Here is a 24,129-nt window from a genome sequence, read left to right as displayed (position 1 = left end):
AAATATGACAGAATAACATGGATATTTTATTAACAGAAGTCTCATCTGTCACATAGGAGGCTAGATAGATCATCAAGCCTTACAAAAAACTACCATCTCTCATTTCCATGTGATCAGAGGTCATTTCTGTGTGTGAAAGTATGTGTGTGGAAAGTGGTTGTGTGTGTGTGTGTGTGTGTGTGTGTGTGTGTGTGTGTGTGTGTGTGCCTGTGTGTGTGCAATCCTGTGTATGAGGAAGCCAGTTTACCTTGAATATTGCTCATCAGGTGTCATTCACCTTATTTTTGAGATAAAGTCTACCACTGGCTTAGAATTTGCCAAAGAGGCTGGGCATGGTGGCCAGTGAGGCCGAGGGACCTGCCTGTCTCCACCTCCCCAATGCTGGGATTACAAGCACATACCACCACGCCCAGCTTTTGTAAGTGGTTCTAGGGCATGACAAGCACTTTACCAACTGAGCCATCTCCCCAGCCTTGCCCCGCCCCTTCCTCCTCCTCCTCCTCCTCCTCCTCCTCCTCCTCTTGAAACAGGGTATCACTCTGTTATCATGGCTAGTCTCAAACTTGAAATCGTTGTTCTTCTAGTGCTGAAGTTCAGGTATACACCCCCATGTCTGGCCCAGTCTTCAGATATTACTTCTTTCTTACTATCGAGTGTCTAACACTTGGGATGCGATAGATTCAGAATAGGTCCTGGGGAAATACGTGTTGTAAGTGATGCTCTTGCGGAGGACCAAGTTCAGTTCCAAGCACCTACATGAAAGCTCACAACCTTCTGTAACTCTAGTTCCAGGGGATCCAGTGTCCTTTTCCAGCCTGTGCTGGGAGCTGCACACACGTGGTGCACAGGAACTCATGCAAGCTCACACACATAGCCATAAAAATAAAGATGTTCAAGTACCAAACATCTGTGGTTCAGTGATTCTACGCTCCGGGAATCACTCTCAAGCAACTAAGCCAAAAGGTTAAAAACTACACACATAAAGATGTTTTCCCACTACTACAGAAAAGATAGTCAAAGAAAGCAAACGCTACACCAGGCAGTGGCGGTGCACATCTTTAACCCCAGCACTCAGGAGGCAGAGGCAGGTGGATCTCTGTAAGTTTAAGGCCAGCCTGGTCTACAGGGACGAGTTCTGGGACAGCCAGGGCTACACAGAGAAAAACAGAGTTTGAAAAACAAAACAATAATAAACCAAATAAATGGAGAGGAAGTTCTGGACATGGCTGGCACACACCTGTAGTCCCAGTACTCAGGAAGTAGACGCAGGAGGAGAAATGTCGGTGAGACCCTGCCTGGAAAAACAAACACAGAAACTAAAATATATCACAGTGTGCCTCAATTCAGATCACCAGATACCATGTGAGACAAAAAGGGGGTGGTCTTTAAGCTGCAACTTATTACACAGCACTTCATAATTCAGAGGCACAGACCAGTCCAAGTTTATTTATTTTAATTTCTTCAATACTGTATATAGTTTTCTTCATACTGGAATTATGTCTTTGCCTATTCCCACATATGTGTTTTTTTCTAATATGAATGAGATTTTTGTTTCAATTTTTATGTTTTTGCAAAATGAGAGTAAGACTTAATTTTTATAGGTTCATAGTAAAATCAATAATTTACCTGATCCTCATATTCATTTGAGGCTTAAAAAAACTAAGATCATGGGTTGGGGATTTAGCTCAGTGGTAGAGCCCTTGCCTAGCAAGCGCAAGGCCCTGAGTTCGGTCCTCAGCTCCAAAAGAAAAAAAAACAAAACAAAACTAAGACCTTGGGTATCTGGGATATGTAAACAATAATTACAAAATAAGGGACTTCAATTTTTCTTTTCTTTTTCTTTTTTCTTTTTGTTTTTTGAGACAAGATTTCTCTGGGTAGCCCTGGTTGTCCTGGAACTCGTTCTATAGACCAGGCTGGCCTTGAACTCAGAGATCCACCTGCTTTTGCCTCCTGGGTACTGGGATTAAAGGCGTGCACCACTACCACCCAGCCAATTTGATGAGTTTTGGGCATCCCCCAAAATCAAGATCAAGAATATTCCCTTCCAAGTTCCATGGTTCTCTTTTGTAGCATTCTGCTGTGCCTTTACTCAGGTTAAATTCTGTACTTGAACTTACAGCCAGGAGTACAGGTGTACTCCTGTAATTCTAGCTCTCTGGAACACTCTGAGTTGGACACTAGTCAGGGCTACACAGTTTCAGACTAGCCTGGGCTAGCTAGCAAGATCTTGACTCAATAAATAAATAAATAGATAAATAAATAACTAAATAACACTCCCTTATGGTGCACCTTGACTGTTAATACTGCTCATGCGCTGTAGGGACAAAGACCACATCTTCGTTGTCCACCAGTGACTTTCAGCCCCTAGTATAATACGTAGCACAGATCGGGTCCTATATTTGGTGTATTAATAAGAGAAAAACAGAATGAGGTAGGAAGAAGGGAGGAAGGGAAGGAAGGAATCAATCAACCCACCAGTTCCCCTTGGTATCCATTCCATCCCTCAGTTCTTCAGTGCTTCCAAATGCCAAGTGCTTTCCTGCCTTAGTCTCCCCACAGCTGGATTGCATCTGCTTTATATATATATCATATATATATATATATAAGATATATATATATATATATCTCATATATATGTTATATACATTAGTATATGCTATATTAATACATGTTATATTAACACACACACCTGAGGGAAGTATTCATACCCATAACTGCATCCCCTTTGCCCATCTGGATTTTCCTTCCAAGTTTAACTGCAAGACCGGGGACTAATGACCTTAGAGGTGCTTAAGAACTATGACAAAAATCACAACAAAGGTAGCCATGGACAGTAGTAGCCACAAACATACAGAGTTAAAGAGAAACACTAGCCAGGACTGGTGGCGCCCTCTTTTCTTTTTCTTTCTCTTTTTTGGGGGGGTGGGGTGGGGTGGGGGTGGGGGTTGGTTTTCGTTTTTTTTGAGATGGGGTTTCACTGTGTATTCCTGGCTCTCCTGGAACTCACTTTGTAGACCAGGCTGGCCTTCAACTCACAGAGATCTGCCTGCCTCTGCCTCCAAAGTGCTGGTATTAAAGGCGTGTGCCACCACCACCCGGCTGGCACCCTCTTTTAATACCAGGCAGTGGCAAGTGGAGGCCAGACTGGTCTATATAGTGAGTTCCTGAACAGCCAGGGCTACATAGAAAGACCATGTCTTAAAGAGAGAGAGAGCCTGGAGAGATGGTTCTGTGGATAAGAACACTTGCTCTTGAGGAGGTCCAGGGTTCAGTTCTTAGCACTCACAGGGTGTCTCACTAGGAAGCAAGAGAATCAGATTCAAAAGTAGCGAGCTTAAAAACCCCATTTTGAGTATAGTGCTGGGGAAAGACAGCAAAATGGAAACTAGCCATCAGTCACGGGTCAAAAGTCAGAAGTACAGAACATGGGGAAAACACACTAGGCTTCCAAGAATCTCTCTCTCTCTCTCTCTCTCTCTTTCTCTCTCTCTCTCTCTCTCTCTCTCTCTCTCTCTCTCTCTCTCTCTCTCTCTCTCTCTCTCTGTGTGTGTGTGTGTGTGTATTCCTCTATCTTCTCATGGGGGGGGGGTGTCTCTACCTCCCCCCACCCCCCACCCCCGACTGGGCTTCCAGACCAGCATCTGACCATTATGCAAGTGCTGAGAACCCTAACTCAGGTCACAGTGCAAGCGGGGCAATCATTTTACCCGTTGTGCCTCTTCTCAGACACCCATTTATTTTACAGGGCGCTCAGCCAGCAATCTCAGAAGAGCCAAAAGAGCAAAGTTGAGTCAGATGAGGGCCAACCATTCTACGAGCTTCTTTCTTTCTTCTTTTTTTTTCTTTTTTCTTTCCGGGGACCATCATCTGCAGAAACTTCTACCCACAAACAGCAGCTTTATTTTGGAGGATGACTCTCATTCTCAGTTCCTCCCAGGTGCAGCCCCAATTTAACCCCCACTGGCCAGTTAAGATGCATTTGCAGTTTCAGACCAGTTGCTTACTAGGTCGACTTAAAAAAAAAAAAAAAGTGATGTTGGGCTGTCAAACACAGAAACAGACATCTTTTTCTAAAAACAGAAAGAAATAAGATCCTGGTATGCTCTATACAAACACAAGCACAGAGGAAAAAAGCCTGTGTCTTAACGCTTCTCTGTGCTTTGTTACATGTAGGTAAATCAGACATATGTAAATAAGGCATCACATTATGTAAACACCAAACCACAGATTCAAGATTGGCAAGTCTAAATTCCGGAAGCTGTCAAAGGCACTACGACACTGAAAAGCTTGCCTTCAGGAATTTGGATGATCTGAAAACAACTCCAATTTTCTTGGAGGAAGCAGTGATGGAGCGGGTATGTTAGAGACAGGCACTCGGGCTGGAGGAAAATTTGTTAAAATAAGGCTAAAGAGCTTAGAAAACATTTCGGAATGCACAAGCTGGCGTTAGGGACTTCCCTCACCAGAAAGAGCCCCTTTGCTGTCTTTCGGAAGGCGGAAAGATGTTTCTACGAAGTTACAAAGCCACGGTCCAGCTATTTGCAAGCACTGCGGCTTTTGCTTTCAAGTATCTGCACATGTCCTTTCCTGTTCTGTGCTAGCCTGGACTTCACCACCGCGCTGTCCAGCTGATTCACAGAGGGGCTGTCGGACTGCCAGGTCGTTCCTTGGTATTTATAGGGATGTCAAAGGAACTGGAGTCCTTGGAGTTTCCCTTTGGGTTGGAGAACCCAGCCACCCTCAACTGCAAACAAAACCAGAGAGGTAAGGAGATGCCGGCAGCGAAACGCCAGGTGGAGCTGAAGGTTCCAAGAGCCCGGAGTGACGCACAAGGTGGCCGACCTGGAAACCCGCGTGCCACCATCGGCCAGAGGCGGAGCCCAGAATTCAGGGCTGGCCCTCTTGACACCCGGCGGCTAGGGCCACGCGGGGCGGCTTTCCAGGTCCGCCTCTGAAAACTGTGTGCTTTAGAGTCCTGGAACAAGCATAGATCTAATCTGCAATCAGAACGAGGTGGAAATCCTAAATCACTGAGGACACACTTCCCGCAGACACATGACAGGAGACTGCAGAGAGGCCAAACTACGCCCACTGGCTCAGAGGCCTAAGACTACGATTCCCAGCATCCATAAGCCTAGTGCGTTGCATGCCGGGAAATGTAGTTTCTCACCACCATCCAAACGCACCCGGGAGGGTGTTCAATCCCTTACATATTTCTCTTTTCCCAAAAGCAACGTCGAACAGAAAGGTGACGGGGGGCGTAGCGCTAAAATGGCTCCCAACGTGACTCCCCCGTCGTAGACGAGAAAAGGGTAAAAAACGCGTTGTCTTGGCTACCGTTTCCCCTAGTCACGGAATAAACGTTCTGTAGGAGCCGGAAGTGATTCCCCGGGACCTCTAGGAAAGGACAGACGTGCTCTGCGCTTACGTTCATTGGACGGTTTTCCTCAGAGGCCAAGGCTTCCCAGGCCAAGGGGTGGCCCGGCGTGTGAGGGGCCCGCGGAGCCATTTGATTGGAGGGAAGCCGCTGGCCAAGCCCAATCGGAAGGAGCCACGCTTCGGGCATCGGGCACCGCACCTGGACAGTTCCGATTGGTGGGCTGCGGTCCCCCCCGTGCGTCCCCATTGGGTGCGGAGAGTGCGTGGTGAGGCGGGATTGGTGCGTTCGTGTTTCCCGTCCCCCGCCCGCAAGCAGTGGGGTGAAAAGCAGCCCGACCTGCGCGCGGTTTAGTGGGCGGACCGCGCGGCTGGAGGTGTGAGGACCTGAGACTCGGGGTGGGGGGGCGGAGGCGGCTCCTGCGACCGAAAAGGACTTGCGACTCGCCGTCCGCGCACCATGAGGGTCCTCTGGGTATTAGGCCTCTGCTGCGTCCTGCTGACCTTCGGTGAGTGATCGGGCGGCAGCGGGTGCCTCCCCCCCCCCCCCCCGCGTCTTCGCGACCGCTTCTCGAACGTTCTGGGGGCGTTGAGCCTGGGAGGGGGACGCCAGGAGCTGCAGAGGGTACAGGGACCATCTCCTTTCTTAGACCCGAGACTCGGGTGATGAGGCTTGCCCTGAGACCTCTAGGAAGAGGCGACTTGGAGCCGGGGCATTTAAATGCCTTGCTGGATGGAGCTGGAGCGCTCCCCGAAGTCTCGCTGGCGGGGCGCGGCCTCTCGGACTCTAGTCCCGGGGGAGCCTTCCGCGGGCCCCTCCCTAAGGACTTTTGTCATCAGATCCGACCTTTGGCCACCCCATCCTGAGGACCCCCGGCCCCTGCCCTCCGATTTTTCGGAAGTGCGTTTCTGTTTCCTGACGCGGGGCTTGCAGGCGTGCGGCCTCAGGCCAGCGCCCGATTCCAATGTGCTGCGAGCACAGTCCTTGACACGTCTTCCCCTTTGGGTCCGATTTCAGTTCCCCTCTCTAGAAGTTGCAAAAACCCTGTTTGCATTCTTTCCTGTGACAACTAAGGCAGGCCCACGTTTTAGCTTAGCGAGTGTAGGCCTCCACACTGTGTGCAACACGTGTGGGTGTCGATGGGGCCTGTATCACTCTAGCCTTGTTTCGAGGGAGCGTTGGACACAAGTGATGGCTGCCTGGTCTTCCAGAGTCTACTGGGGGTATTGAGCATTTCCATTTAAACTTTAGCGCGCTAACTTGGTGTGACATTGATTATTGAAATCAATACATCATTCTTCCTTCCCCCCCATCTTGTTGAATTTTGTTAACTTTATCTCTAGCCCTGCTTGGTCTTGTTCTTTGTATGAAGGAGAGGAAGCCACAGTGTTTTGAGAGTTTTAACTTTTTTCCTCAGGGTTTGTTAGAGCTGACGATGAAGTCGATGTGGATGGTACAGTAGAAGAGGACCTGGGTAAAAGCAGAGAAGGTTCAAGGACAGACGATGAAGTTGTGCAGAGGTCGGTGCCCTGGAAACTCTGCTGATAAAACCTTAAAAGTCTGTGGGACACAGTGGTTGCCTCTTCCTTCTCCAGCCTAAGGAACATCCAGTGCTTAATAAGATAGTTGCTAATGATACCAAATAATCAGAAATGTTGAGGAGTACCCAGTTATCTGCACACAGATGTCTCTCCTAATTCTTAGCTAGGAATGACTACGGATTGAAGGAGGGAAGTTGAATGAGGTGCTGGGGGTAAGCCTGGCATCTCAGCATCTAAAAACAAAAGCTGGTAGTGATGCTACAGGACCAGATACACAGCTCGTGCTGGGAACTCTAAGAACTGACAGATGACTTCAGATTGATTTTGTTCGTTTGTGTGAAGTTAGTAATACAAAAAGAAAATAGAACTTACGCCAGGAACTTTAAAATGTGAGTTCTGCAATAGGAGAGCTGTGTTTTAAATTTTGATCTCTTAGGAATTAGCAACAGTACTAAAGTGTTAGCTGTGAGGACATGCATACATGAGTACTTGATTTTCAGTAGAGGGTAGCTGGGTTTATTTTTCTGGGAATTTTAGGAACTATTTCCCACTGAGTGACAGCCCATTACTGTGATAAAAATGAGCTGGTATGTTAATGGTAGTTTATAAAGGTTTCCATTTTACCCTTCAATGAGACAGTCTTCAGACCGTCACTCTGTCCTGACTGGAGACTTTTTTTCAAATGAAAACTAAGCAGTTGCTTATCTAATTTGATTTCCTTAGAGAGGAAGAAGCTATTCAGTTGGATGGATTAAACGCATCACAAATAAGAGAACTTAGAGAAAAGTCTGAAAAGTTTGCTTTCCAAGCCGAAGTTAACAGGATGATGAAACTTATCATCAACTCTTTGTATAAAAATAAAGAGGTAAGTGTCACGTGGTTAGGACAGCAGTTTGTATCCCTGTGGTAGTAGATTAGGAAGATTTAGGTATATAGTAATTGTGAAGTTTAAATACACAATAGGAATGAATGAGAGTTGTTGCTGGTTATAGTGGGGGAGGAAGAGAGTTGACATTTTCCCAGTCTTGCCTTTTAGCTCCGAGTATGGTTGTGGCCTGCTGACTGAGGGGCAGTCACACACAGACTGAGCTCTCAGGTATAGTGAACTAAAGATGGAGGGTGGACTGAGAATCGTATCCCTGTTCTCACCAGTTGGGGTAGCCCTTGTAGTTACCACAGGCCTTTTTATGAAGAGCCACACCTGGCTTTTTATGAAGACAGTGAAGCCATCCTTGAACCACAAAGAGCTTGTCTTTTCATGTTTCTGAGGAGAAATGAGGAATTTGGCAGAAAAAGCAACATCTTACTGTGCCCGGGGGTTAATCCCAGTGTGTTACTCTGACTTCCTTCTAGATTTTCCTGAGAGAACTGATTTCAAATGCTTCCGATGCTTTAGACAAGATAAGGCTCATCTCACTAACTGATGAGAATGCCCTGGCTGGGAATGAAGAGTTAACGGTCAAGATTAAGGTAAGCTTAACTGAACTGTCCTTTTTAAAAAGGAACCTCAGAAGCCAGGCAGTCCGTCAGTTGGATACAGTGGGTTATTCTGCTGCAAAAAGTGACTTGCTAGTCACAGTGGATTTGGTTGGAAGTCCTCAGGCTGCTTGTGGGACAAATCTGACTTTGCCTATTTTTATTAGGTTTATTGGAACACAGTCATACTAGTAACATTATAAATGATTTTATCTACAATGGCAGTAATCACTGTGACAGGGTCTTATGGCTTCCCAAACCAAAAATAGATACTACTTGGCCCTTTAGGGAAAGGTAGCCAAGTCCTGGGCTTAAATCATTCCATAGGCTGACTGAGCAGCCATCTGGAGTATCTCTGGTTGCCATGGTGCAAAGGGTCGCACATCAATTAAAGGCTCAGCCTGAAAGTCACACTCACAACTCCCACTTGCAACTTCACTGGGCAGAAATAATCACATGGCCCGTGGATGGGTACATGCACAGTCCTACCAGGCTCCTGGAGACAGCCAGGGGTATTTAATGAAGAACATGAATAATCACTGATTTTAGTCCTTTTGTGTTCTATGAAATAGTTTTTCTGGAATTTTATCTTCAAAATGTTTTATTTGGGTTAGTATCTGTTCTTTGACATTTGAACCAGTCTCTTCCTATTTTTCTGAAGTGCACTGCATTTAAAAATACAAAGAAACATACTTTTAAGGAGTGCTTTTGAAATGCCATCAAGTAGATTACAGAGTAGTATCTATCTAAAGTTGATGTGGCCCAAGCTGGTCATTGCTCCATGTAGAACCTGGCATTTGGCATAATGTAAATAAGGAGACCTAACTCTCTGATTCTTATCTTGCTTTCAGTGTGATAAAGAGAAGAACCTGCTGCATGTCACAGACACTGGTGTAGGAATGACCAGAGAGGAGCTGGTTAAAAACCTTGGTACCATTGCCAAATCTGGAACGAGCGAGTTTTTAAACAAAATGACAGAGGCCCAAGAAGACGGCCAGTCGACTTCTGAGCTGATTGGCCAGTTTGGTGTCGGTTTTTATTCTGCCTTCCTTGTAGCAGATAAGGTCATTGTCACGTCCAAACACAACAATGACACCCAGCACATCTGGGAGTCAGACTCCAATGAGTTCTCTGTCATCGCTGACCCCAGAGGAAACACACTAGGTCGGGGGACGACAATCACGTGAGTACTGCTGCTTCTGACACACACCAATAGAACGAGGTCCTGAGCATGTGGTTCACTGTGGGCCTGACTTCCTTGCCCATGACATGAAGAAATTGCTGTCCCATTGGAAGGAAGACTTGAGATGTGCAGGGGTCTAGGTACAAAGTGTTATGATTGCTGTTGTACAGAGAGCACAGATAGGAAGTGAGCTCTCCTAGAGGGGTAGCTCTGGGTTTTCCAGATTAGAGAAGGAGGTTGAGATGTTCAGAGAAGCCTAGATAAAGACGGGAAGAAGGAAGGGGTGGTGTGTTCTCAGGCGTAAAGGACTTCTCACCCTTGCAGTTGCTGATAGTTTTGGTTCTCTATTTTTTTAAATACTCATGATTTGTAATGTGGGGTGAAGAGAATAAATAATCAGAGAATGTGCCAGATGTTCATGTACGAAGAGACTGGCAAGATTATCTGGGTAATAACTCGTGATAACTGTTTTCAGCCTGACAGTTGACTAGCGTGTACTTTAGGACAGTTTAATAGCATAGTGTTGGTTAGTAAAGCAAATGAAACTATACAACAGGTCTGCTGCTTTCTTTCCTAAGTAAGATTTCCTTTTCTCAAGTCCTACATCACCGGTCACCCATATCAGGTGAATGTCTGGTAGCGGTTGGGGTTGGGGTTGGGGTTACAATGGGAAATGGATAGATGGAGTCCCGTGCTTTCACAGGGCTCAGGCTCCTTAGAGTATGAAAAACAATTTCGGAGTCAAAAGCAAGAAAGGATGCTAACGGCTCCTGCATTTTCAGGAAGAGTTATTATCAGAAACTTCCTGGAATACAGATGTTACCTTTAGACACTCTATAGACAAGAAGCAGGGTGTGTTTGAAGGCTCCAAAAGCAACCCAGGATGGCCCAGCTGAAGAATTGAAAATGTCCAGAAACGCTACAAAAAGACATCCATTTTGTAGTGTTCTCATCCCTAAATCAGCTGCTCTAACCCTTAGGAGAGATCTGTGAGAGCTAAGCGATAAGGTCAGAAAGTTTGCATCTGGGAAATGTTGATGCATCCCTTCTGGTCACTGTTGATTTGCTTTACCGCATTCTTCCTCAGCTTTTAAAGTCCGACTCGCTGGCACACATCGTAGTCCCCCGACACATAAAGGTTCAGTGTGCGCGTGTGTGGGAAGGAGGAGGACTGTTGCCGGCACACACACTCCCTTCTCAACAGCGCCGCAGCACCGTAAAAGGGGACTCACTCGGTCTGCCTGGGGTGGGCTCCAGGAGCCCTGCGGACTCCAAAGCCAGTGGATGAAGAGCGGCTTCTGTACATGGCGTTGTATCTGCACAGAACTTGTGCGCCCTCCCATATTCTAGGTCACCTCTTGGTTACAATTTTAGTGCGGCCACCAGTCACATGTGTCTGTCGAGTACTCAGGGTAGACACTGGAGCTGTGGACCCCTGCTCCCCACCCTCAGTTTTGGCGGTGGGGTGTGGTTGTACACATGTTTGTGGGTGGAAGCCAGAGAACAACCTGAAGTCTCCTGCCTCAGGAACTCTCCCACCTTTTCTGTTTTGACACAGTTGCAGTGGGGCTTGATGAGGCTAGTCTGGGTAATGGCTAGGCTTGATGTGGCCAGCTCCAGGATGATGAGTGCAGCCACTGTGCCCCGCTCTCTACATGGGTGCTGGGGATCAGACTCGGCCTTCACGCTTGCCCAGCAAGCGCTGTACTACCATGTTTTTATTTAGGGATACCTAATCCTTCGATTCTAGAACGACGGTATAAAACTGAAAGTGACGATGTTTAACTGCTTTCTCACCCTGAGAAATGAAAATTCCCAGCGTACTCAGACTTTTGTTTCCTAGAAAACACTGTTGTCCACCTGAGGGAATACAGGGAAGTCTCCTTTCCCTTCCCCGTGTGTTATATTGAGCTCACAGCCTTCTGATGGGGGAGGGCAGTTCTTACTGTGTCAGGTGTCATACAGAACTGCTGGCTGTCATTACCAGTGTGGGCAAGCTGTGTCTAAATGGCGCATTCTCTCTCTTTTCAGTCTTGTCTTAAAAGAAGAAGCGTCTGATTACCTTGAATTGGACACAATTAAAAATCTCGTCAGGAAGTATTCTCAGTTCATCAACTTCCCCATCTACGTGTGGAGTAGCAAGGTGAGTCTGGATAAATGTCATGCATGACCTTGGTAGACATGAGTGTTGAGCTGGGGTGAGTGTTGTGTGCTTCCTACTGGAGGCCTTTTACTTGACAGTGGTTGCTGCTCCATAGACATGGGGATGACACCAGCAAGCTTAACTGTCCTTGTACTCTACTCAACAGACCGAGACCGTCGAGGAGCCCCTGGAGGAAGACGAAGCAGCTAAAGAAGAGAAGGAAGAATCTGACGATGAAGCTGCAGTGGAGGAGGAGGAGGAAGAAAAGAAACCGAAGACCAAGAAAGTAGGCCTGGCCCTTCAGATTTGATGTTAGCGTCTGGGGGAGAGCAGCTTCCAACCGCCATGCAGGCTTATGAAGCTTCAGTCTTGAACAAAATTGTTTTTGAGTGTGTGGGTGGTTTGCTTGCATGTATATTTATGCACCATTGTGTGTGTGGTACCCATGGAGGCCAGAAGAGGGTGTTGGGGCCTCTGGAACTGGCATTAGAGAGGTTGTGAGCTCCTGTGTGGACACTGGGAATCCAGCCTCCAGTCAATGTCACCACTGAGCCAACGTCTCTCCAGGCCTAGAACTTCATGAGGCTTCATTTTTACAAGTTTCTCGTTTTCCAGGTGGTTCTACTATTAAAAACATGGCCTTTGTTTATGTGCTGTGTTTTATCCTGGAATGCTTTGAGTAGCAATCCTCTGTAAAAACCTTCTGACTTTTTGTATTAGTTAAGTGTCTTCTGTATTCTGAATTTTAAAATCCTGGAAGCTTTCTGTATCCTCTCTCTAGCATGTTGTGATCTACTATCAAAACATTTCCTTAACTGATTTAGGTAGCAGAGAGAGTAGAAGTGTTGCTGAAGATTGTTGAATTTATGATGTTGGCTACTTTCCTTTTCATGTTAAGTACTGGTTATAAATGCTAAGTGAAAGACTTGCTTTTTGCTGTAATCCAAGCACTTTAGAGGCAGGGGCAAGAGGTTCTTGATTTGAGACCAATCTGGGCCACATAGCTGGAACTTACCTCTTAAAAAAAAAAGAGACCTGTGCTTTGAAAAATGCTTGTTAGTAGGACCGCTATTAGATAGCAAATAATGATCACTTGTAGGTTAACCATTGAGGACTAAAAGAAACTTACCAAATATCTTAACTTTAGGTTGAAAAAACAGTTTGGGATTGGGAACTTATGAATGATATCAAACCAATATGGCAGAGACCATCCAAAGAAGTAGAAGAGGATGAATACAAAGCTTTCTACAAATCCTTTTCAAAGGTAAATTCTATGTCAAGAGTTCTTTCCTTTTAAGTTATTAATGAGTTGTACAAAATCATCAGCATATTTGTTAATTTAAATATGATAATGTGGCTGGGTGGTGGTAATGTGGCTGGGTGGTGGTGGCGCACGCCTTTAATCCCAGCACTCGGGAGGCAGAGGCAGGCGGATCCTGTGAGTTCGAGGCCAGCCTGGGCTACAGAGTGAGTTCCAGGACAGGCTCCTAAGCTACACAGAGAAACCCTGTCTCGAAAAACGAAAACAACAACAAAAATATGAAATGTGACTATAAAGATTGTTCATCCCCATTTTTCCCAATAAGATTATACAAAAAATTTTATAACAACCATGTTGTGTCTCTTGCAAGACAGTTTTTGCAAGGGCAACAATTATATTCAAATTTCACAAGAACCTTGGAGGTTGGTTTCTGGTTAGGAGTCGTCTTAAGAGTAATCACACACAATATGTTTGTTAATGAAGCAGTAGAGATCCAAGAGTTGTTCTAAACACTTAGAAGTAAACTGTCATTTTAATAATGCATGTATATATGAGACGAGTCATCCACGGGTCTCACAGGATGACTGAGAAACATGTTATAGAGACATTAAGAGCCACTTACGTCAGCGTTGGTTTCCAGCATAAAACAGGACGTAAGTTAGTGAGTGGCTTTTAATGTGATCTTGAAAGAGTTCGCACACAACATCAGACATTGCCGTGTATTTAAGATACTACTGAAGCTGTTTCTCGGGGATTTTTGTTTTTCTTTTTCTTTTACTGATCCATCATTTTGACTCCTAAGAATGTAAAACTAGACTTAAGATTGCTTCTAGTTACTGTTTCCTGAACAAGGTCTTGTACAGATCAGCTGTGCTGAAGGACTTGGCATGGCATGAAAGTTAGTGTCTGCTTGCTGTCATGTCATGACCCTCTTGGATTAACAGATAGTGGGGTTATCAGCAGTCATCCAAAACCTTACCCAGTCAGAATCCGGCCTTGCTCTTGGGACCACCTTTCTGTTTTGATTTGGTGAGGGGCCATCTCTGTGAAATGCTTGTGGGTGTGATGAAGTGCTAAGCCTTTGTACTGCTTTTCCCTGTGATGTGAATAACCCAAGTACTTTCCACAGGAAAGTGATGACCCCATGGCTTATATCCACTTTACTGCAGAAGGGGAAGTCACCTTCAAATCAATTTTATTTGTGCCCACATCTGCTCCTCGTGGTCTGTTTGATGAATATGGATCCAAAAAGAGCGATTATATTAAGGTAGGTGGGTTTTTAAGTATTGTAAACTAAGTTTAAAATTGAAAAGTATGATTTCAAAGGTGACTGACTCTGTTTGGTTCCCATCAGCTGTATGTACGCCGCGTGTTCATCACAGATGACTTCCATGATATGATGCCCAAGTACCTTAACTTTGTCAAAGGTGTTGTAAGTATCTGAAGAATGGGGTGCATGGGCATTGGAGTGGGTGGGAGTCGAGCAGTGCTGGGTTTTTTGGTATGGAGTTAATTTTATTGCTCAGTGGACATTTGCTATCTGCAGGTGGATTCAGATGATCTCCCTCTCAATGTTTCCCGTGAGACTCTTCAACAACATAAACTCCTCAAGGTGAGGACTTGTAGTTGGGTTCCTTGCCCTTTAGTTGGAGTGCGAGGATGTTCTGTGAGGAGGGCAGCTAGATTTTGTGCTTGAGCTGGTCTTTGTCCAAAAGAACTTCTGTCAGGCATAACAGTGGGAAGGTCATGAGGTCCTGCTAGTCATGCCAGGGTTTATTAGCAGTTTGAAGCCACCCTACCTTAACATGAGATCCCGTCTCAAAAAGGGAACTTCTTTCACTCTGGACTGTTGGGTCTCCGAGCTGACACATTGCCCCAACACACACCTACTCTGTGGTCCACAGACAAGTGTGTTATCACATGGTCACTTGTGTGTGTGTGTGACCACAGTAAGCCTGCTCCCACCAGTGTCACGGTAATTAGAAGACGAGGTGGGTTTGGTTTGGTTTTTAAGCATTTGAAAATATTAGTCATTTTGTCAAAATACTAAAGTTCTAGAATACTAACATTAAAAACACTTGTCGTTAATTCTAACTCAGTGTGAAAGAGTACCCAGTCATTTCCTGTCCCTTGATCAGTGGCAGTAGTGTGGCCATTCTCCTGTTCCAGTGGCTGTTCTGGTCTCTTACACTTGCCAAGGTTTGAGGCGCACTTTCCTAGCCAGATTTCCGTTTTCTTTAGGTGATAAGGAAGAAGCTTGTCCGGAAAACTCTGGACATGATCAAGAAGATTGCCGATGAGAAGTACAACGATACTTTCTGGAAGGAGTTCGGCACCAACATCAAGCTTGGCGTGATTGAAGACCACTCAAACCGCACCCGGCTTGCGAAGCTCCTGAGGTTCCAGTCTTCTCACCACGCAACTGACATCACTAGTCTAGATCAGTATGTGGAAAGAATGAAGGAAAAACAGGACAAGATCTACTTCATGGCTGGATCAAGCAGGAAAGAGGTGAGAGGAAAAGCAGCTAGCTGTGGGTAGCCAGTGCTTGAGAGGAAAGGAGTTAATTGTCACCGGAGTAGTTGGCCGCCACTAGAGGACACTTACCCCCAGGTCCTTCTTTCACACGGGGTTGTTAATGCTGTGGAGACACAGCTGATACACCAAGGCAGAACTTGACGAAACACACTTCCTTTAATTTTATAGGCTGAATCTTCTCCGTTTGTTGAGAGACTGCTGAAAAAGGGCTATGAGGTTATTTACCTCACAGAGCCCGTGGATGAATACTGCATTCAGGCCCTTCCCGAGTTTGATGGGAAGAGGTTCCAGAACGTTGCCAAAGAAGGAGTGAAGTTTGATGAGAGCGAGAAGACTAAGGAAAACCGGGAAGCCACAGAGAAGGAATTTGAACCTCTGCTCACCTGGATGAAGGACAAGGCCCTTAAGGACAAGGTACTTTGTGGTGGGCAGACCTTAGTGTCCACACCTAAGAATTAGCTCAAACTGATCTACACCTGGTTTCTTTGTAACCATGAGCAGTTGTAGAGAGTGGTACCTGTAGCCTCAGGCACTCAAGACTCAACAGGAAACTGGAGGTGCAGCTCAGGGACACCTTTATCTGCTGTGCTTTAGACCCTGGGTTTAATACGGGGTAGAGTGAGTTTGCACCTTACAGACATTTCCTGTTGTTCTAATACTGATTTTACTGAGTGTGTACTAAGTTTTTACAGGTTTAAGTTGAAATGAGTGTCCCTTGAAGGACCCTGAATCTGAATGCCTCTGTCAGTCATCTGAGGGGTGACTGCATTGCTTACCTGCTGAGACTCACTTGTGTCTGATGTTTCCCATCCTAAGATTGAAAAGGCCGTGGTATCGCAGCGTCTCACAGAGTCTCCCTGTGCTCTTGTGGCCAGCCAGTATGGATGGTCTGGCAACATGGAGAGGATTATGAAGGCACAGGCATACCAGACGGGCAAGGACATCTCCACAAAGTAAGTAACTGGGATGTCCCACCAAGGCACCAGCACAGCTATACAGAGAAACCCTGTGTGTGTGTTTGGGGGGGGGGGGGGGGGAGGGGGATGTCCACATTACATCATAACTCACCAGTGTTTTTTGGTCTGGTTTTTGAGACAAGGTTTCTCTGTGACAGCCCTGGTTGTCCTGGAACTCACTTTGTAGACCAAACTGGCCTGGAATTTACAGAGATCCACTATGCTAGGCTCTCTGAGTTCTAAGTAAAAAATGCTGCTGTATCTTTCATCCTACGTTATAATAAAATGTTTAAGGAGCTGGGGAGGTGGCTCAGCGGGGAAGGGCGCTGGCAGCTCTTCCAGAGAGGTCCTGAGTTCAATTCACGGCAGCCACATGGAGGCTCACAGCCATCTGTAATGGGATCTGAGGCCCTCTTCTGGTCTGCAGATCTATATGCAGATAGAGAGCACCATATAATATACATAAAATAAATAAAGAAAAATAAAAGAACGCGAACATTTAAAAAAAAAGAAAAATAAAATAAAATGTTTAAAACATAGCTGTCAGTGTCAGAAAAGCTACTGTCCATTCAGCACTCGCTGCGTTTACACTATGGTGGCTCTTGTCTTTGTGACCATCAGAGTAATCAAGTTATACCCTAAGCAGATGTGAGATAAACCCTCTGGACTTGGATTTATAGAAAAAGTTGAAGTAAAATACTAATGAGCATGAGAATGTACAGAACACACTGCAAAGTTTTAATTGGTGTTAAGTAAAAAAGTGAGTTTAGGGACCCACACTGGAAAAGGAATCATGGAGATGATGAACTTAAGCAGCACCCATCACTGTATGACTCAGTTAAGGTATTAGGGGATGAACAAGACATTAAACCAGTTAATTAACCCAGAAGAACTTGGGAGTCATCATTAAATAGTTCCTTTTATTTCTTTTTTTTTAACCTTACCATGGCCACTCTCCTGTTAAAGGAAGCAATAATTTTTTTCTCTAATTAAAGCTAGGCATGTGGACCCTAAAATTGGCATCTTAACTGATGCTCATTTTGTCCCTCCACAGTTACTATGCCAGTCAGAAGAAAACATTTGAAATTAATCCCAGACATCCGCTGATCAGAGACATGCTTCGGCGGGTTAAGGTGAGTGAAGCTATGGCTGCTCTCCTGTCTGTTTAAACTGGACGCTCTGTAACTTGTATGCTAATATTAGTCAAATGTGCCTTCTATCAGGAGGATGAAGAGGACAAGACTGTCCTGGATCTTGCTGTCGTTTTGTTTGAAACAGCAACACTCCGGTCAGGGTATCTTCTACCAGACACCAAGGCATACGGAGACAGAATAGAAAGAATGCTTCGCCTCAGTTTAAACATTGACCCTGAAGCACAGGTTTGTACCCTGGGCTCTTCCACAAGTGTTAGGAACAATTGTCTCCCAATTAAGTGATACTGCTTTAGAAGTTTGTTTAGTTTTTACTCTTAGAAGTAACTTGTTCCATGTCTGAACCCCTAGAGTGACCTATAAAATGAAGGAGAAATCCCTGTCTTCCTTTCTGATAGTTTCCCGGCTTTACTACAGTTCTTATTAAAACACCCATTAGCATCTTAAACATTTTGAGAGCAAAATGAAAATAGACGGAAGGCATTTACCAGGGTCGTGGATGTCACCTTTAGGTAGAAGAAGAGCCGGAAGAAGAGCCAGAAGACACAGCAGAAGACACGGAGCAAGACGAAGAGGAAGAGGTGGATGCAGGCACAGAAGAAGAGGAGGAGGAGGAGGAAGAAACAGCAAAGGTCTGAGGGAGAGTGGGCCGACTGAGTTCTTCCCAGATGGGGCTGCGTGAGGCTAGTCACACAGGAGTAAATCCAGAGAAGTGGGCATCAGACACCAAGCTCAGAAGCTGGAGGAAATGTTTCATTCCTTTATTTTATCCAGCATTCACAAGATCTTTTTAAGCAGATTTGATACCCCACCCCACCCCCGTGCTGCTCACTGTGTGCAAACACTCGGGATGGAGCGGGATGTTGAGATCGGGTCTTTCTGTGTACTCCTGTGCTGCTGCCTCATTTTTAAAGTTTTCATTATTTAGATGTAGGCATTGATCTTGGTGGGTTCTGAATTATTTTGCCAATAAGCAACTACAAACAGAATAACAGAACAGTTTAAATGTGAGCTTTTCCATAAGGCAGGGTTAGTGGCTGGATTGTAAGTGTCTTCTGACGTTTGTTTTCACAGGAATCTACAGCAGAAAAGGATGAATTGTAAATTATCTTCTCACCACGGATCCTGTGTGGAGAGGGAATGTGAAATTTTAAAGTCCTTTCTTTTCGGAGAGACTTGTTTTGGATGCTCCCCCAAGCCACCACCTCCCCTGCACTGTAAAATGTTGGGATTATGGGTCACAGGAAGAAGTGGGTTTTTTTTAGTTGAGTTTGTTTTGTTTTGGTTTTTTTTAACATTCCTCATGAATGTAAATTTGTACTATTTAACTGACTCTTGGTGTAAAATCTTGTCATGTGTATAAAAATAAAAAAGGTCCCAAATACCCGCCGACTGTTTTCCTAACACAGCAGGATAACTTTTTTCTTCTCCCTGCCTGTTAGGTTCTTTAGAAAAAGAAGAGCTGGTTTGTTCAGGTCGGGTGGTTTGCTTTTCAGGTCATCTTTCTTACTAAACAAGTTGATACACATGCAAATAACTCCCCTTCCAGGATCAGAATATAAACTTTGAATGTGGGCTAGACTTGGTGGCAACCTTCTATAGTACACACAGGAGGGGGACACTGAATGTCATTCTTTAGAGGTCATAAAAACCTTAGACTGAGCAGTCCTCACAGGCTAGAGGAAGCTGACTGGAAACTTAGGGGAGGCCATTAACTGGGTGGTGGGGGTCAAGTGGGCACTCAGTAAGACACAGTGAGGGCCATGGGGTAATTAGAAGTAACTTGCCAGTGGTTTCTGTTTTGAAACATGCTCTCACAGCTATGTAATTCCAGCTGGCCTAGAACTCCACTTGCCTCCAGAGTGCTAGGATTAAAGGTATGCATACCATGGTAATTTTATGTTAGCTGAGCATGGTGGTGCACTTGGGAGACAGGAGTATCTATCTCTTGAGTTCAAAGCCAGCAAGACTTAGCCAGTGCCAGGAAGAAATAGACCCTGTCAAAAATTAAAAAATTGATGTGCATGAGTGTTTTGCTTTGCCTGCAAAGGCGGGCAGATCTTGAATTCAAGGTCAGCCTAATCTACTAGGACCAGCAAGGTTACATAGTGAGACCCTGTATCAAACAGAAAAAACTCAGCTTCAGAGCCACAGTCTGTTCATTAGGGTGGGCTTAAAAGATGTCGTCTGGGACTGGAGAAATGACTGCAGGCAACTTGTTGCTTACAGAAGACCTATGTTGAGTTCCCAGAGCCCACCTGATGGCTCAAAACTGTCTATAACTCATATTCTAGGCAATCTGACACCTGCCCTCCATGGCAATGCACACGTGTCCACACATTCATACAACTTGTGTAAATTAACCTTAAGGGGCTGGAGAGAGAGTCAACAGTTAAGAGTATGGCTACTCTTCCAGAGGACCCAGGTTCAGTCCTCAGTACCCACATGACCTCTCGCAAAGTTCAGGCTATCTGATGCCCTTTTCCTGGCTTCTGAGGGAACTAGGCATGCACACGCACACGGCACACAGACAAAAATACAGTCAGTGCATTCATACATAAAAGTCTTTAAAAAACAGGCCCATTGTATAAATTACTTTTTATTCTACATTTACAGAAGGGGCAAAATCTTGAAACAAGTTCACTTCCTGCAGCTGATGTAGGAAACTAGGTGGCAAGAGATGTGCTGTCACAGTTCTCTGAGGGACCAAAGTGGAGTCCAGGGTGAGCAGGGCCTTGTTCTGTGACTGCGGAATCCTTTCCTAAAGTACTTGTGTTCCTGGCTTGCGGTTCCGACACTCCAGTCCACCTCCACACAATGCCCTCCCTGCCTTTCCTCTTGTGGCATTAAGACTGGTCCCGTGCACCAGGCCCACCCTGTGGCCCGTCCTACAGTCGCAGGTACTGAGGGTTGAGGTCAACATTTTTTAGGGACGCATTTCAACTCAGCATATTCATTTAAGTTTTTATGCCATTTTTACGAAGAAATGCCCATTTTAATTTGCTTTCTCGAATTTGGGGGATGAAAGCACCTTGACAAGCTAAGTTGCTAATGCTGCAATTCCATTAGGCACACAATTCCAAAAGAACTTCAAACTTGAAATATTTTATACAGTTTGGTGCAAATATTACTTCTCAATGTTTAGACTCTAAGCATTATCACTGACTTATTGTATGTAATTTATAACAACATTAAAATCAAGCTCTTTCAGAGAAGTAAGTATCATAATGGCAGGAGACATTGCAAATACTCAGTCTCGTGTGATACTGAAGAGAAACATCTTCCCAGTCAAATGCAAGAAGCTGAAGCGGCGCTTAAGAGGCACTGGACCAAGTGTGTGGTCGTTTATACCTGTGACTCCACCATTTGGGAGGCGGAGCAGGGCTGTCTTGAGTTTGAGGTGAGCCTGGCCTACACAGCAAGACCCCGTTACAGAGGCCAGTCTGATCTCCACAGTGAGCTCCCGGTAAGCCAAGGATGCATAGTGAGACTTTAAAAAATTCTAACCGAATCATAATACAAGTCAACTTTATCAGCTCCTACCAACCAGCATTTGTCTTTGGATTAGACGTTTTAAGAAGTCGTTTTACCCAATATATGTAAAAATATATATGTAAAATATTATTCACAGAATTCTTGGCAGAGTTGTATTTTGAAGTTTCTACTGCTGTGAAACTTGAGGTTTGTGGTGTCTCTCTTTCAGTCCCAAAAGCTCCGTTTTGAGTTCTCCAGGCTTTGGTGGAATTTCAGGTATTGTCTACAACAACAAAAACAAGCCAAAAAACAGTTGCTACCACATCTGAGACAACAGGTCAATGAGATCTAAAAAGCATGAGAAAGAACAAAAAGCCTCGTGCATGCTACTCAACACCATCACCATTATGAGGACCCCTGGTTGATTTAAATTTCTTGCTGTCTGTATATTTACAGTTAAATCATCTAGATCTCGTAAGTCCACAGGGATAAATCCAATTGACTCACAATTTCAATGAGAATTTCAACACTTGGAAATTCATTCCTGCACTGTTTGCCGGCTCTCTACCATGCACCAGGCCCAGAAGATAACTAATGGTGGTTATTGTATTCAAAAGATATGAAGTGACCATCACGTGACATGCATAAAGCAATGAGCAAACATGTACAATTCTGCCTTTGAGGAAGGCAGAAAGAAATGCATGGGATGTGCAGCATGTGGATGGCTGAGTTTGATTCCCATACACAGTATGGTATAATCAAAACTATGAGTCTATCACAATAAAATTTTGGAATCTTTTCACTGCCCCCAAATAAACTCCTATCTTGTTCCCATATGATTCCCACTTTTGTCCACATATATTTGCCCATCATGTATCATGTAGTCTTTTGTGACTCGATCATTTCACTTAGCAGGTTTTCAAGGTTCATTAATGTAGGATCACTGAATGATATTCCCCTATATAGATGGTACTATGTTTTATACAGGTATTCATCAGATGTCTGCATTGTTCCCACCTATGAACATGTACAAGGTCAAACAAATTAGTATGATGACGTATGTCTTGGTGTTGGGTAGGAACCTAGAATGGGAATTGCTGGAACATAACACTGAGGAATTCTAGACTGGGTCTCAACGCAACTGCAGTTTTATAGTGTGAGCTGAGTCAAGGGTAAAAAGACGTGATGGAAGCTGTTGAGAAGAGACCAGGAAAAGCAAGAGTGGAGGGCAGAAGACAGTCAGGAAGCCACTGTCTTAACTGAGAAAGGAGCTAACTGATGGTGGCCTGAACAGGGTAGGTACAACAGTGGCTGGAGAAGTGGGCAGGATGTGGATGTATCTTGCAGATTCACAACAGATCCCAATGGGATCTGTTGAGGCATGCAGTGAGAGGAACAGGTTGACTCCGGGTCTTCAGTCTAAATAACTAAAAGAACACAGCTGTCGCTTCTGCTGTCCTTATGAGGCATGCTGGACAACTGAAATAGCATCCTTAACAGTTCTCCCTAAGTCGGCATTGTGTGCCAACCCTGGGCAGCCACCATGGTCTCTTCTGTGCTCTTTCCCTAAACCTTTTAGTTACTGTAACAGTGGTGGCTGGAATAATTCCAAAAGACTAGGTAGGCACAGGACATAAATTCCTTAAATACTAGGAACACGTCCAGCATCTGATAGCAGGCAGCCACCTTGGCCTGTAAGTCTATCAGTAAAGATGCCTGCTGCCAATGCTACCACCCAGCCAGACTGAGGTGGCCTAGGACCGTTGGTATGCCCATTTTTGAGACTGGTTTTGTGTTGCTTTCTCCCAAAGTACAGGTAGCTGCTGGTAACAAGCCCTGTACATCTCCAATAGCAATGAGATGAATCAAGTCAACCTCACAGGATCAAATTCTAGGCATTGTTTCCTTGGTATAGAGCTGCTGGTAAGTATGCCGGGAAAAGACAGACACAAAGCCGCATTTCCGGGCTGGAGAGATGGCTCAGAGGTTAAGAGCACTGACTGCTCTTCCAGAGGTCCTGAGTTCAATTCCCAGCAACCACATGGTGGCTCACAACCACCTGTAATGAGATCTGGCGCCCTCTTCTGTATACATAATAAATAAATACATCTTTAAAAAAAAAAAAAGCTGCATTTCCGTGGAAAGTTCTTGCCACTTTGTGTCTCCATTAAGTTTCTTGGCACTTCACTATGTGTCCCCCCGCCCCTCCGACAGGGATTCTCTTTGTAGCCCCAGCTGTCCTGGAACTCACTCTGTAGACCAGGCTCTAAATGTCAAGAGGGACTGAGCAAACGGACAGACAGAATGCTGGGGTGTAGCTGCGAGGATGGGCACGAGCCCCGCAGCACTCACCAGGTCAGGCTGGTAGTACCAGTGCACCATCTGGGCCCCGACGCACATGGCCAGGAGGCTGGAGGACAGCATTTTCAAGTAGGCGGACCAGGGCACGCCCCCGGGCATGGTGGAGAGCTGGCAGGGAAGGAAAGGGCACGGCGTTAGAGGGGTGGGTGGCTTTTAGACTGCCCGACAGCTGAGGCACTCGAGGTGCAATGCTGCCCTGGGGTACACGCGCAACTTCCTCCGCGGTGACCAGCGAGCGGCACAGCCGGCGACAACCGGGCAGGTGGGAGGTGGGCCCGGTGGTTCCTCGCCCCTTGAGCCTCTCGGGGAGCAGCTGCAGCCCCTCGCTCCTGCCCCCGACCCCGCGAGCGGATGACGGTACCGGGGAATGCACGAGCGCAGGACGACCCGGAGCTGACCGCCAGGGGGCCGGACCCAACGTGCAGGGGACCGGCGCCGCGCCGGAGCGGAAAGCCAGGGCAAGGCGCGCGCAGGCGCACTCGTGTGTTCCTGGCGGAAGTGAGGTGTTAGGTTACGTTTTTTCGGTTTTTGCTTTGTCTTGACTATTTCCACTCACTCCTTAGCCAGCCGGCTCCTGGTCACTGTCCCCATCCTGTCGTTTGCCGTCCCTGGCCATTGTGATGTTTACGGAATCGTTTCTCCTTTCACACAAAGGAAACGGCACG

General features: G+C 45.7%; 3 protein-coding genes across 4 annotated transcripts in view; 1 reads left to right on the top strand and 2 right to left on the bottom strand.

Annotated features, from left to right (window-relative positions):
• Positions 1-5,553, bottom strand: part of LOC128119632 (tetratricopeptide repeat protein 41-like) — a 58,359-nt gene extending 52,806 nt beyond the window's left edge. Inside the window, exons 1-3 of one of the 2 annotated variants that reach the window (XM_052753014.1) lie at positions 3,711-5,553; positions 2,479-2,576; positions 1,238-1,295 (exon numbers count right to left, since the gene is read on the bottom strand). The gene's annotated coding sequence lies outside the window, so the exon portion shown is untranslated. The remainder of the gene's footprint in view (positions 1-1,237; positions 1,296-2,478; positions 2,577-3,710) is intronic. The other variant, XM_052753013.1, reaches the window with a different exon arrangement.
• A 171-nt stretch (positions 5,554-5,724) lies between these two features.
• Hsp90b1 (heat shock protein 90 beta family member 1) lies at positions 5,725-19,013 on the top strand. Its single transcript, XM_052753015.1, has 18 exons — positions 5,725-5,888; positions 6,798-6,900; positions 7,645-7,786; positions 8,275-8,391; positions 9,249-9,580; positions 11,612-11,723; positions 11,890-12,009; positions 12,871-12,987; positions 14,114-14,251; positions 14,339-14,416; positions 14,531-14,596; positions 15,226-15,495; positions 15,691-15,936; positions 16,339-16,475; positions 17,533-17,611; positions 17,702-17,857; positions 18,142-18,261; positions 18,704-19,013. The coding sequence occupies exons 1-18, from the start codon at positions 5,840-5,842 to the stop codon at positions 18,731-18,733; spliced, it is 2,412 nt and encodes an 803-aa protein (XP_052608975.1). The 5' UTR covers positions 5,725-5,839; the 3' UTR covers positions 18,734-19,013.
• Positions 19,014-20,212: 1,199 nt separating this feature from the next.
• Positions 20,213-23,927, bottom strand: LOC128119634 (protein BRAWNIN). The gene is made up of 3 exons (XM_052753016.1): positions 23,826-23,927; positions 23,456-23,572; positions 20,213-21,386 (listed from the first exon to the last, which is right to left on the bottom strand). Exons 2-3 carry the CDS (start codon positions 23,561-23,563, stop codon positions 21,291-21,293), a joined length of 204 nt encoding a protein of 67 aa, XP_052608976.1. The 5' UTR covers positions 23,564-23,572; positions 23,826-23,927; the 3' UTR covers positions 20,213-21,290.
• Between the last annotated feature and the right edge of the window lie 202 nt (positions 23,928-24,129).

This window comes from Peromyscus californicus, unplaced genomic scaffold (genome assembly GCF_007827085.1).
Source record: "Peromyscus californicus insignis strain IS unplaced genomic scaffold, ASM782708v3 Scaffold_24__1_contigs__length_46423439, whole genome shotgun sequence".
Lineage (NCBI taxonomy): Eukaryota > Metazoa > Chordata > Mammalia > Rodentia > Cricetidae > Peromyscus > Peromyscus californicus.
The sequence above is the reverse complement of the archived record's forward strand: the minus strand, read 5'-3'. Positions and strand labels throughout refer to the sequence as shown.

Bases quoted from the DNA above. Each gene is read 5' to 3' on its own strand.
- Hsp90b1 (XM_052753015.1), top strand. From the start codon at position 5,840: ATGAGGGTCCTCTGGGTATTAGGCCTCTGCTGCGTCCTGCTGACCTTC. The intron at 6,901-7,644 runs GTCGGTGCCCTG...TGATTTCCTTAG, and splicing joins GACGATGAAGTTGTGCAGAG to AGAGGAAGAAGCTATTCAGT. The intron at 14,597-15,225 runs GTGAGGACTTGT...CGTTTTCTTTAG, and splicing joins AACAACATAAACTCCTCAAG to GTGATAAGGAAGAAGCTTGT.
- LOC128119634 (XM_052753016.1), bottom strand. From the start codon at position 23,563: ATGCCCGGGGGCGTGCCCTGGTCCGCCTACTTGAAAATGCTGTCCTCC. The intron at 21,387-23,455 runs GTGAGTGCTGCG...TTGTTGTTGTAG, and splicing joins GGTACTACCAGCCTGACCTG to ACAATACCTGAAATTCCACC.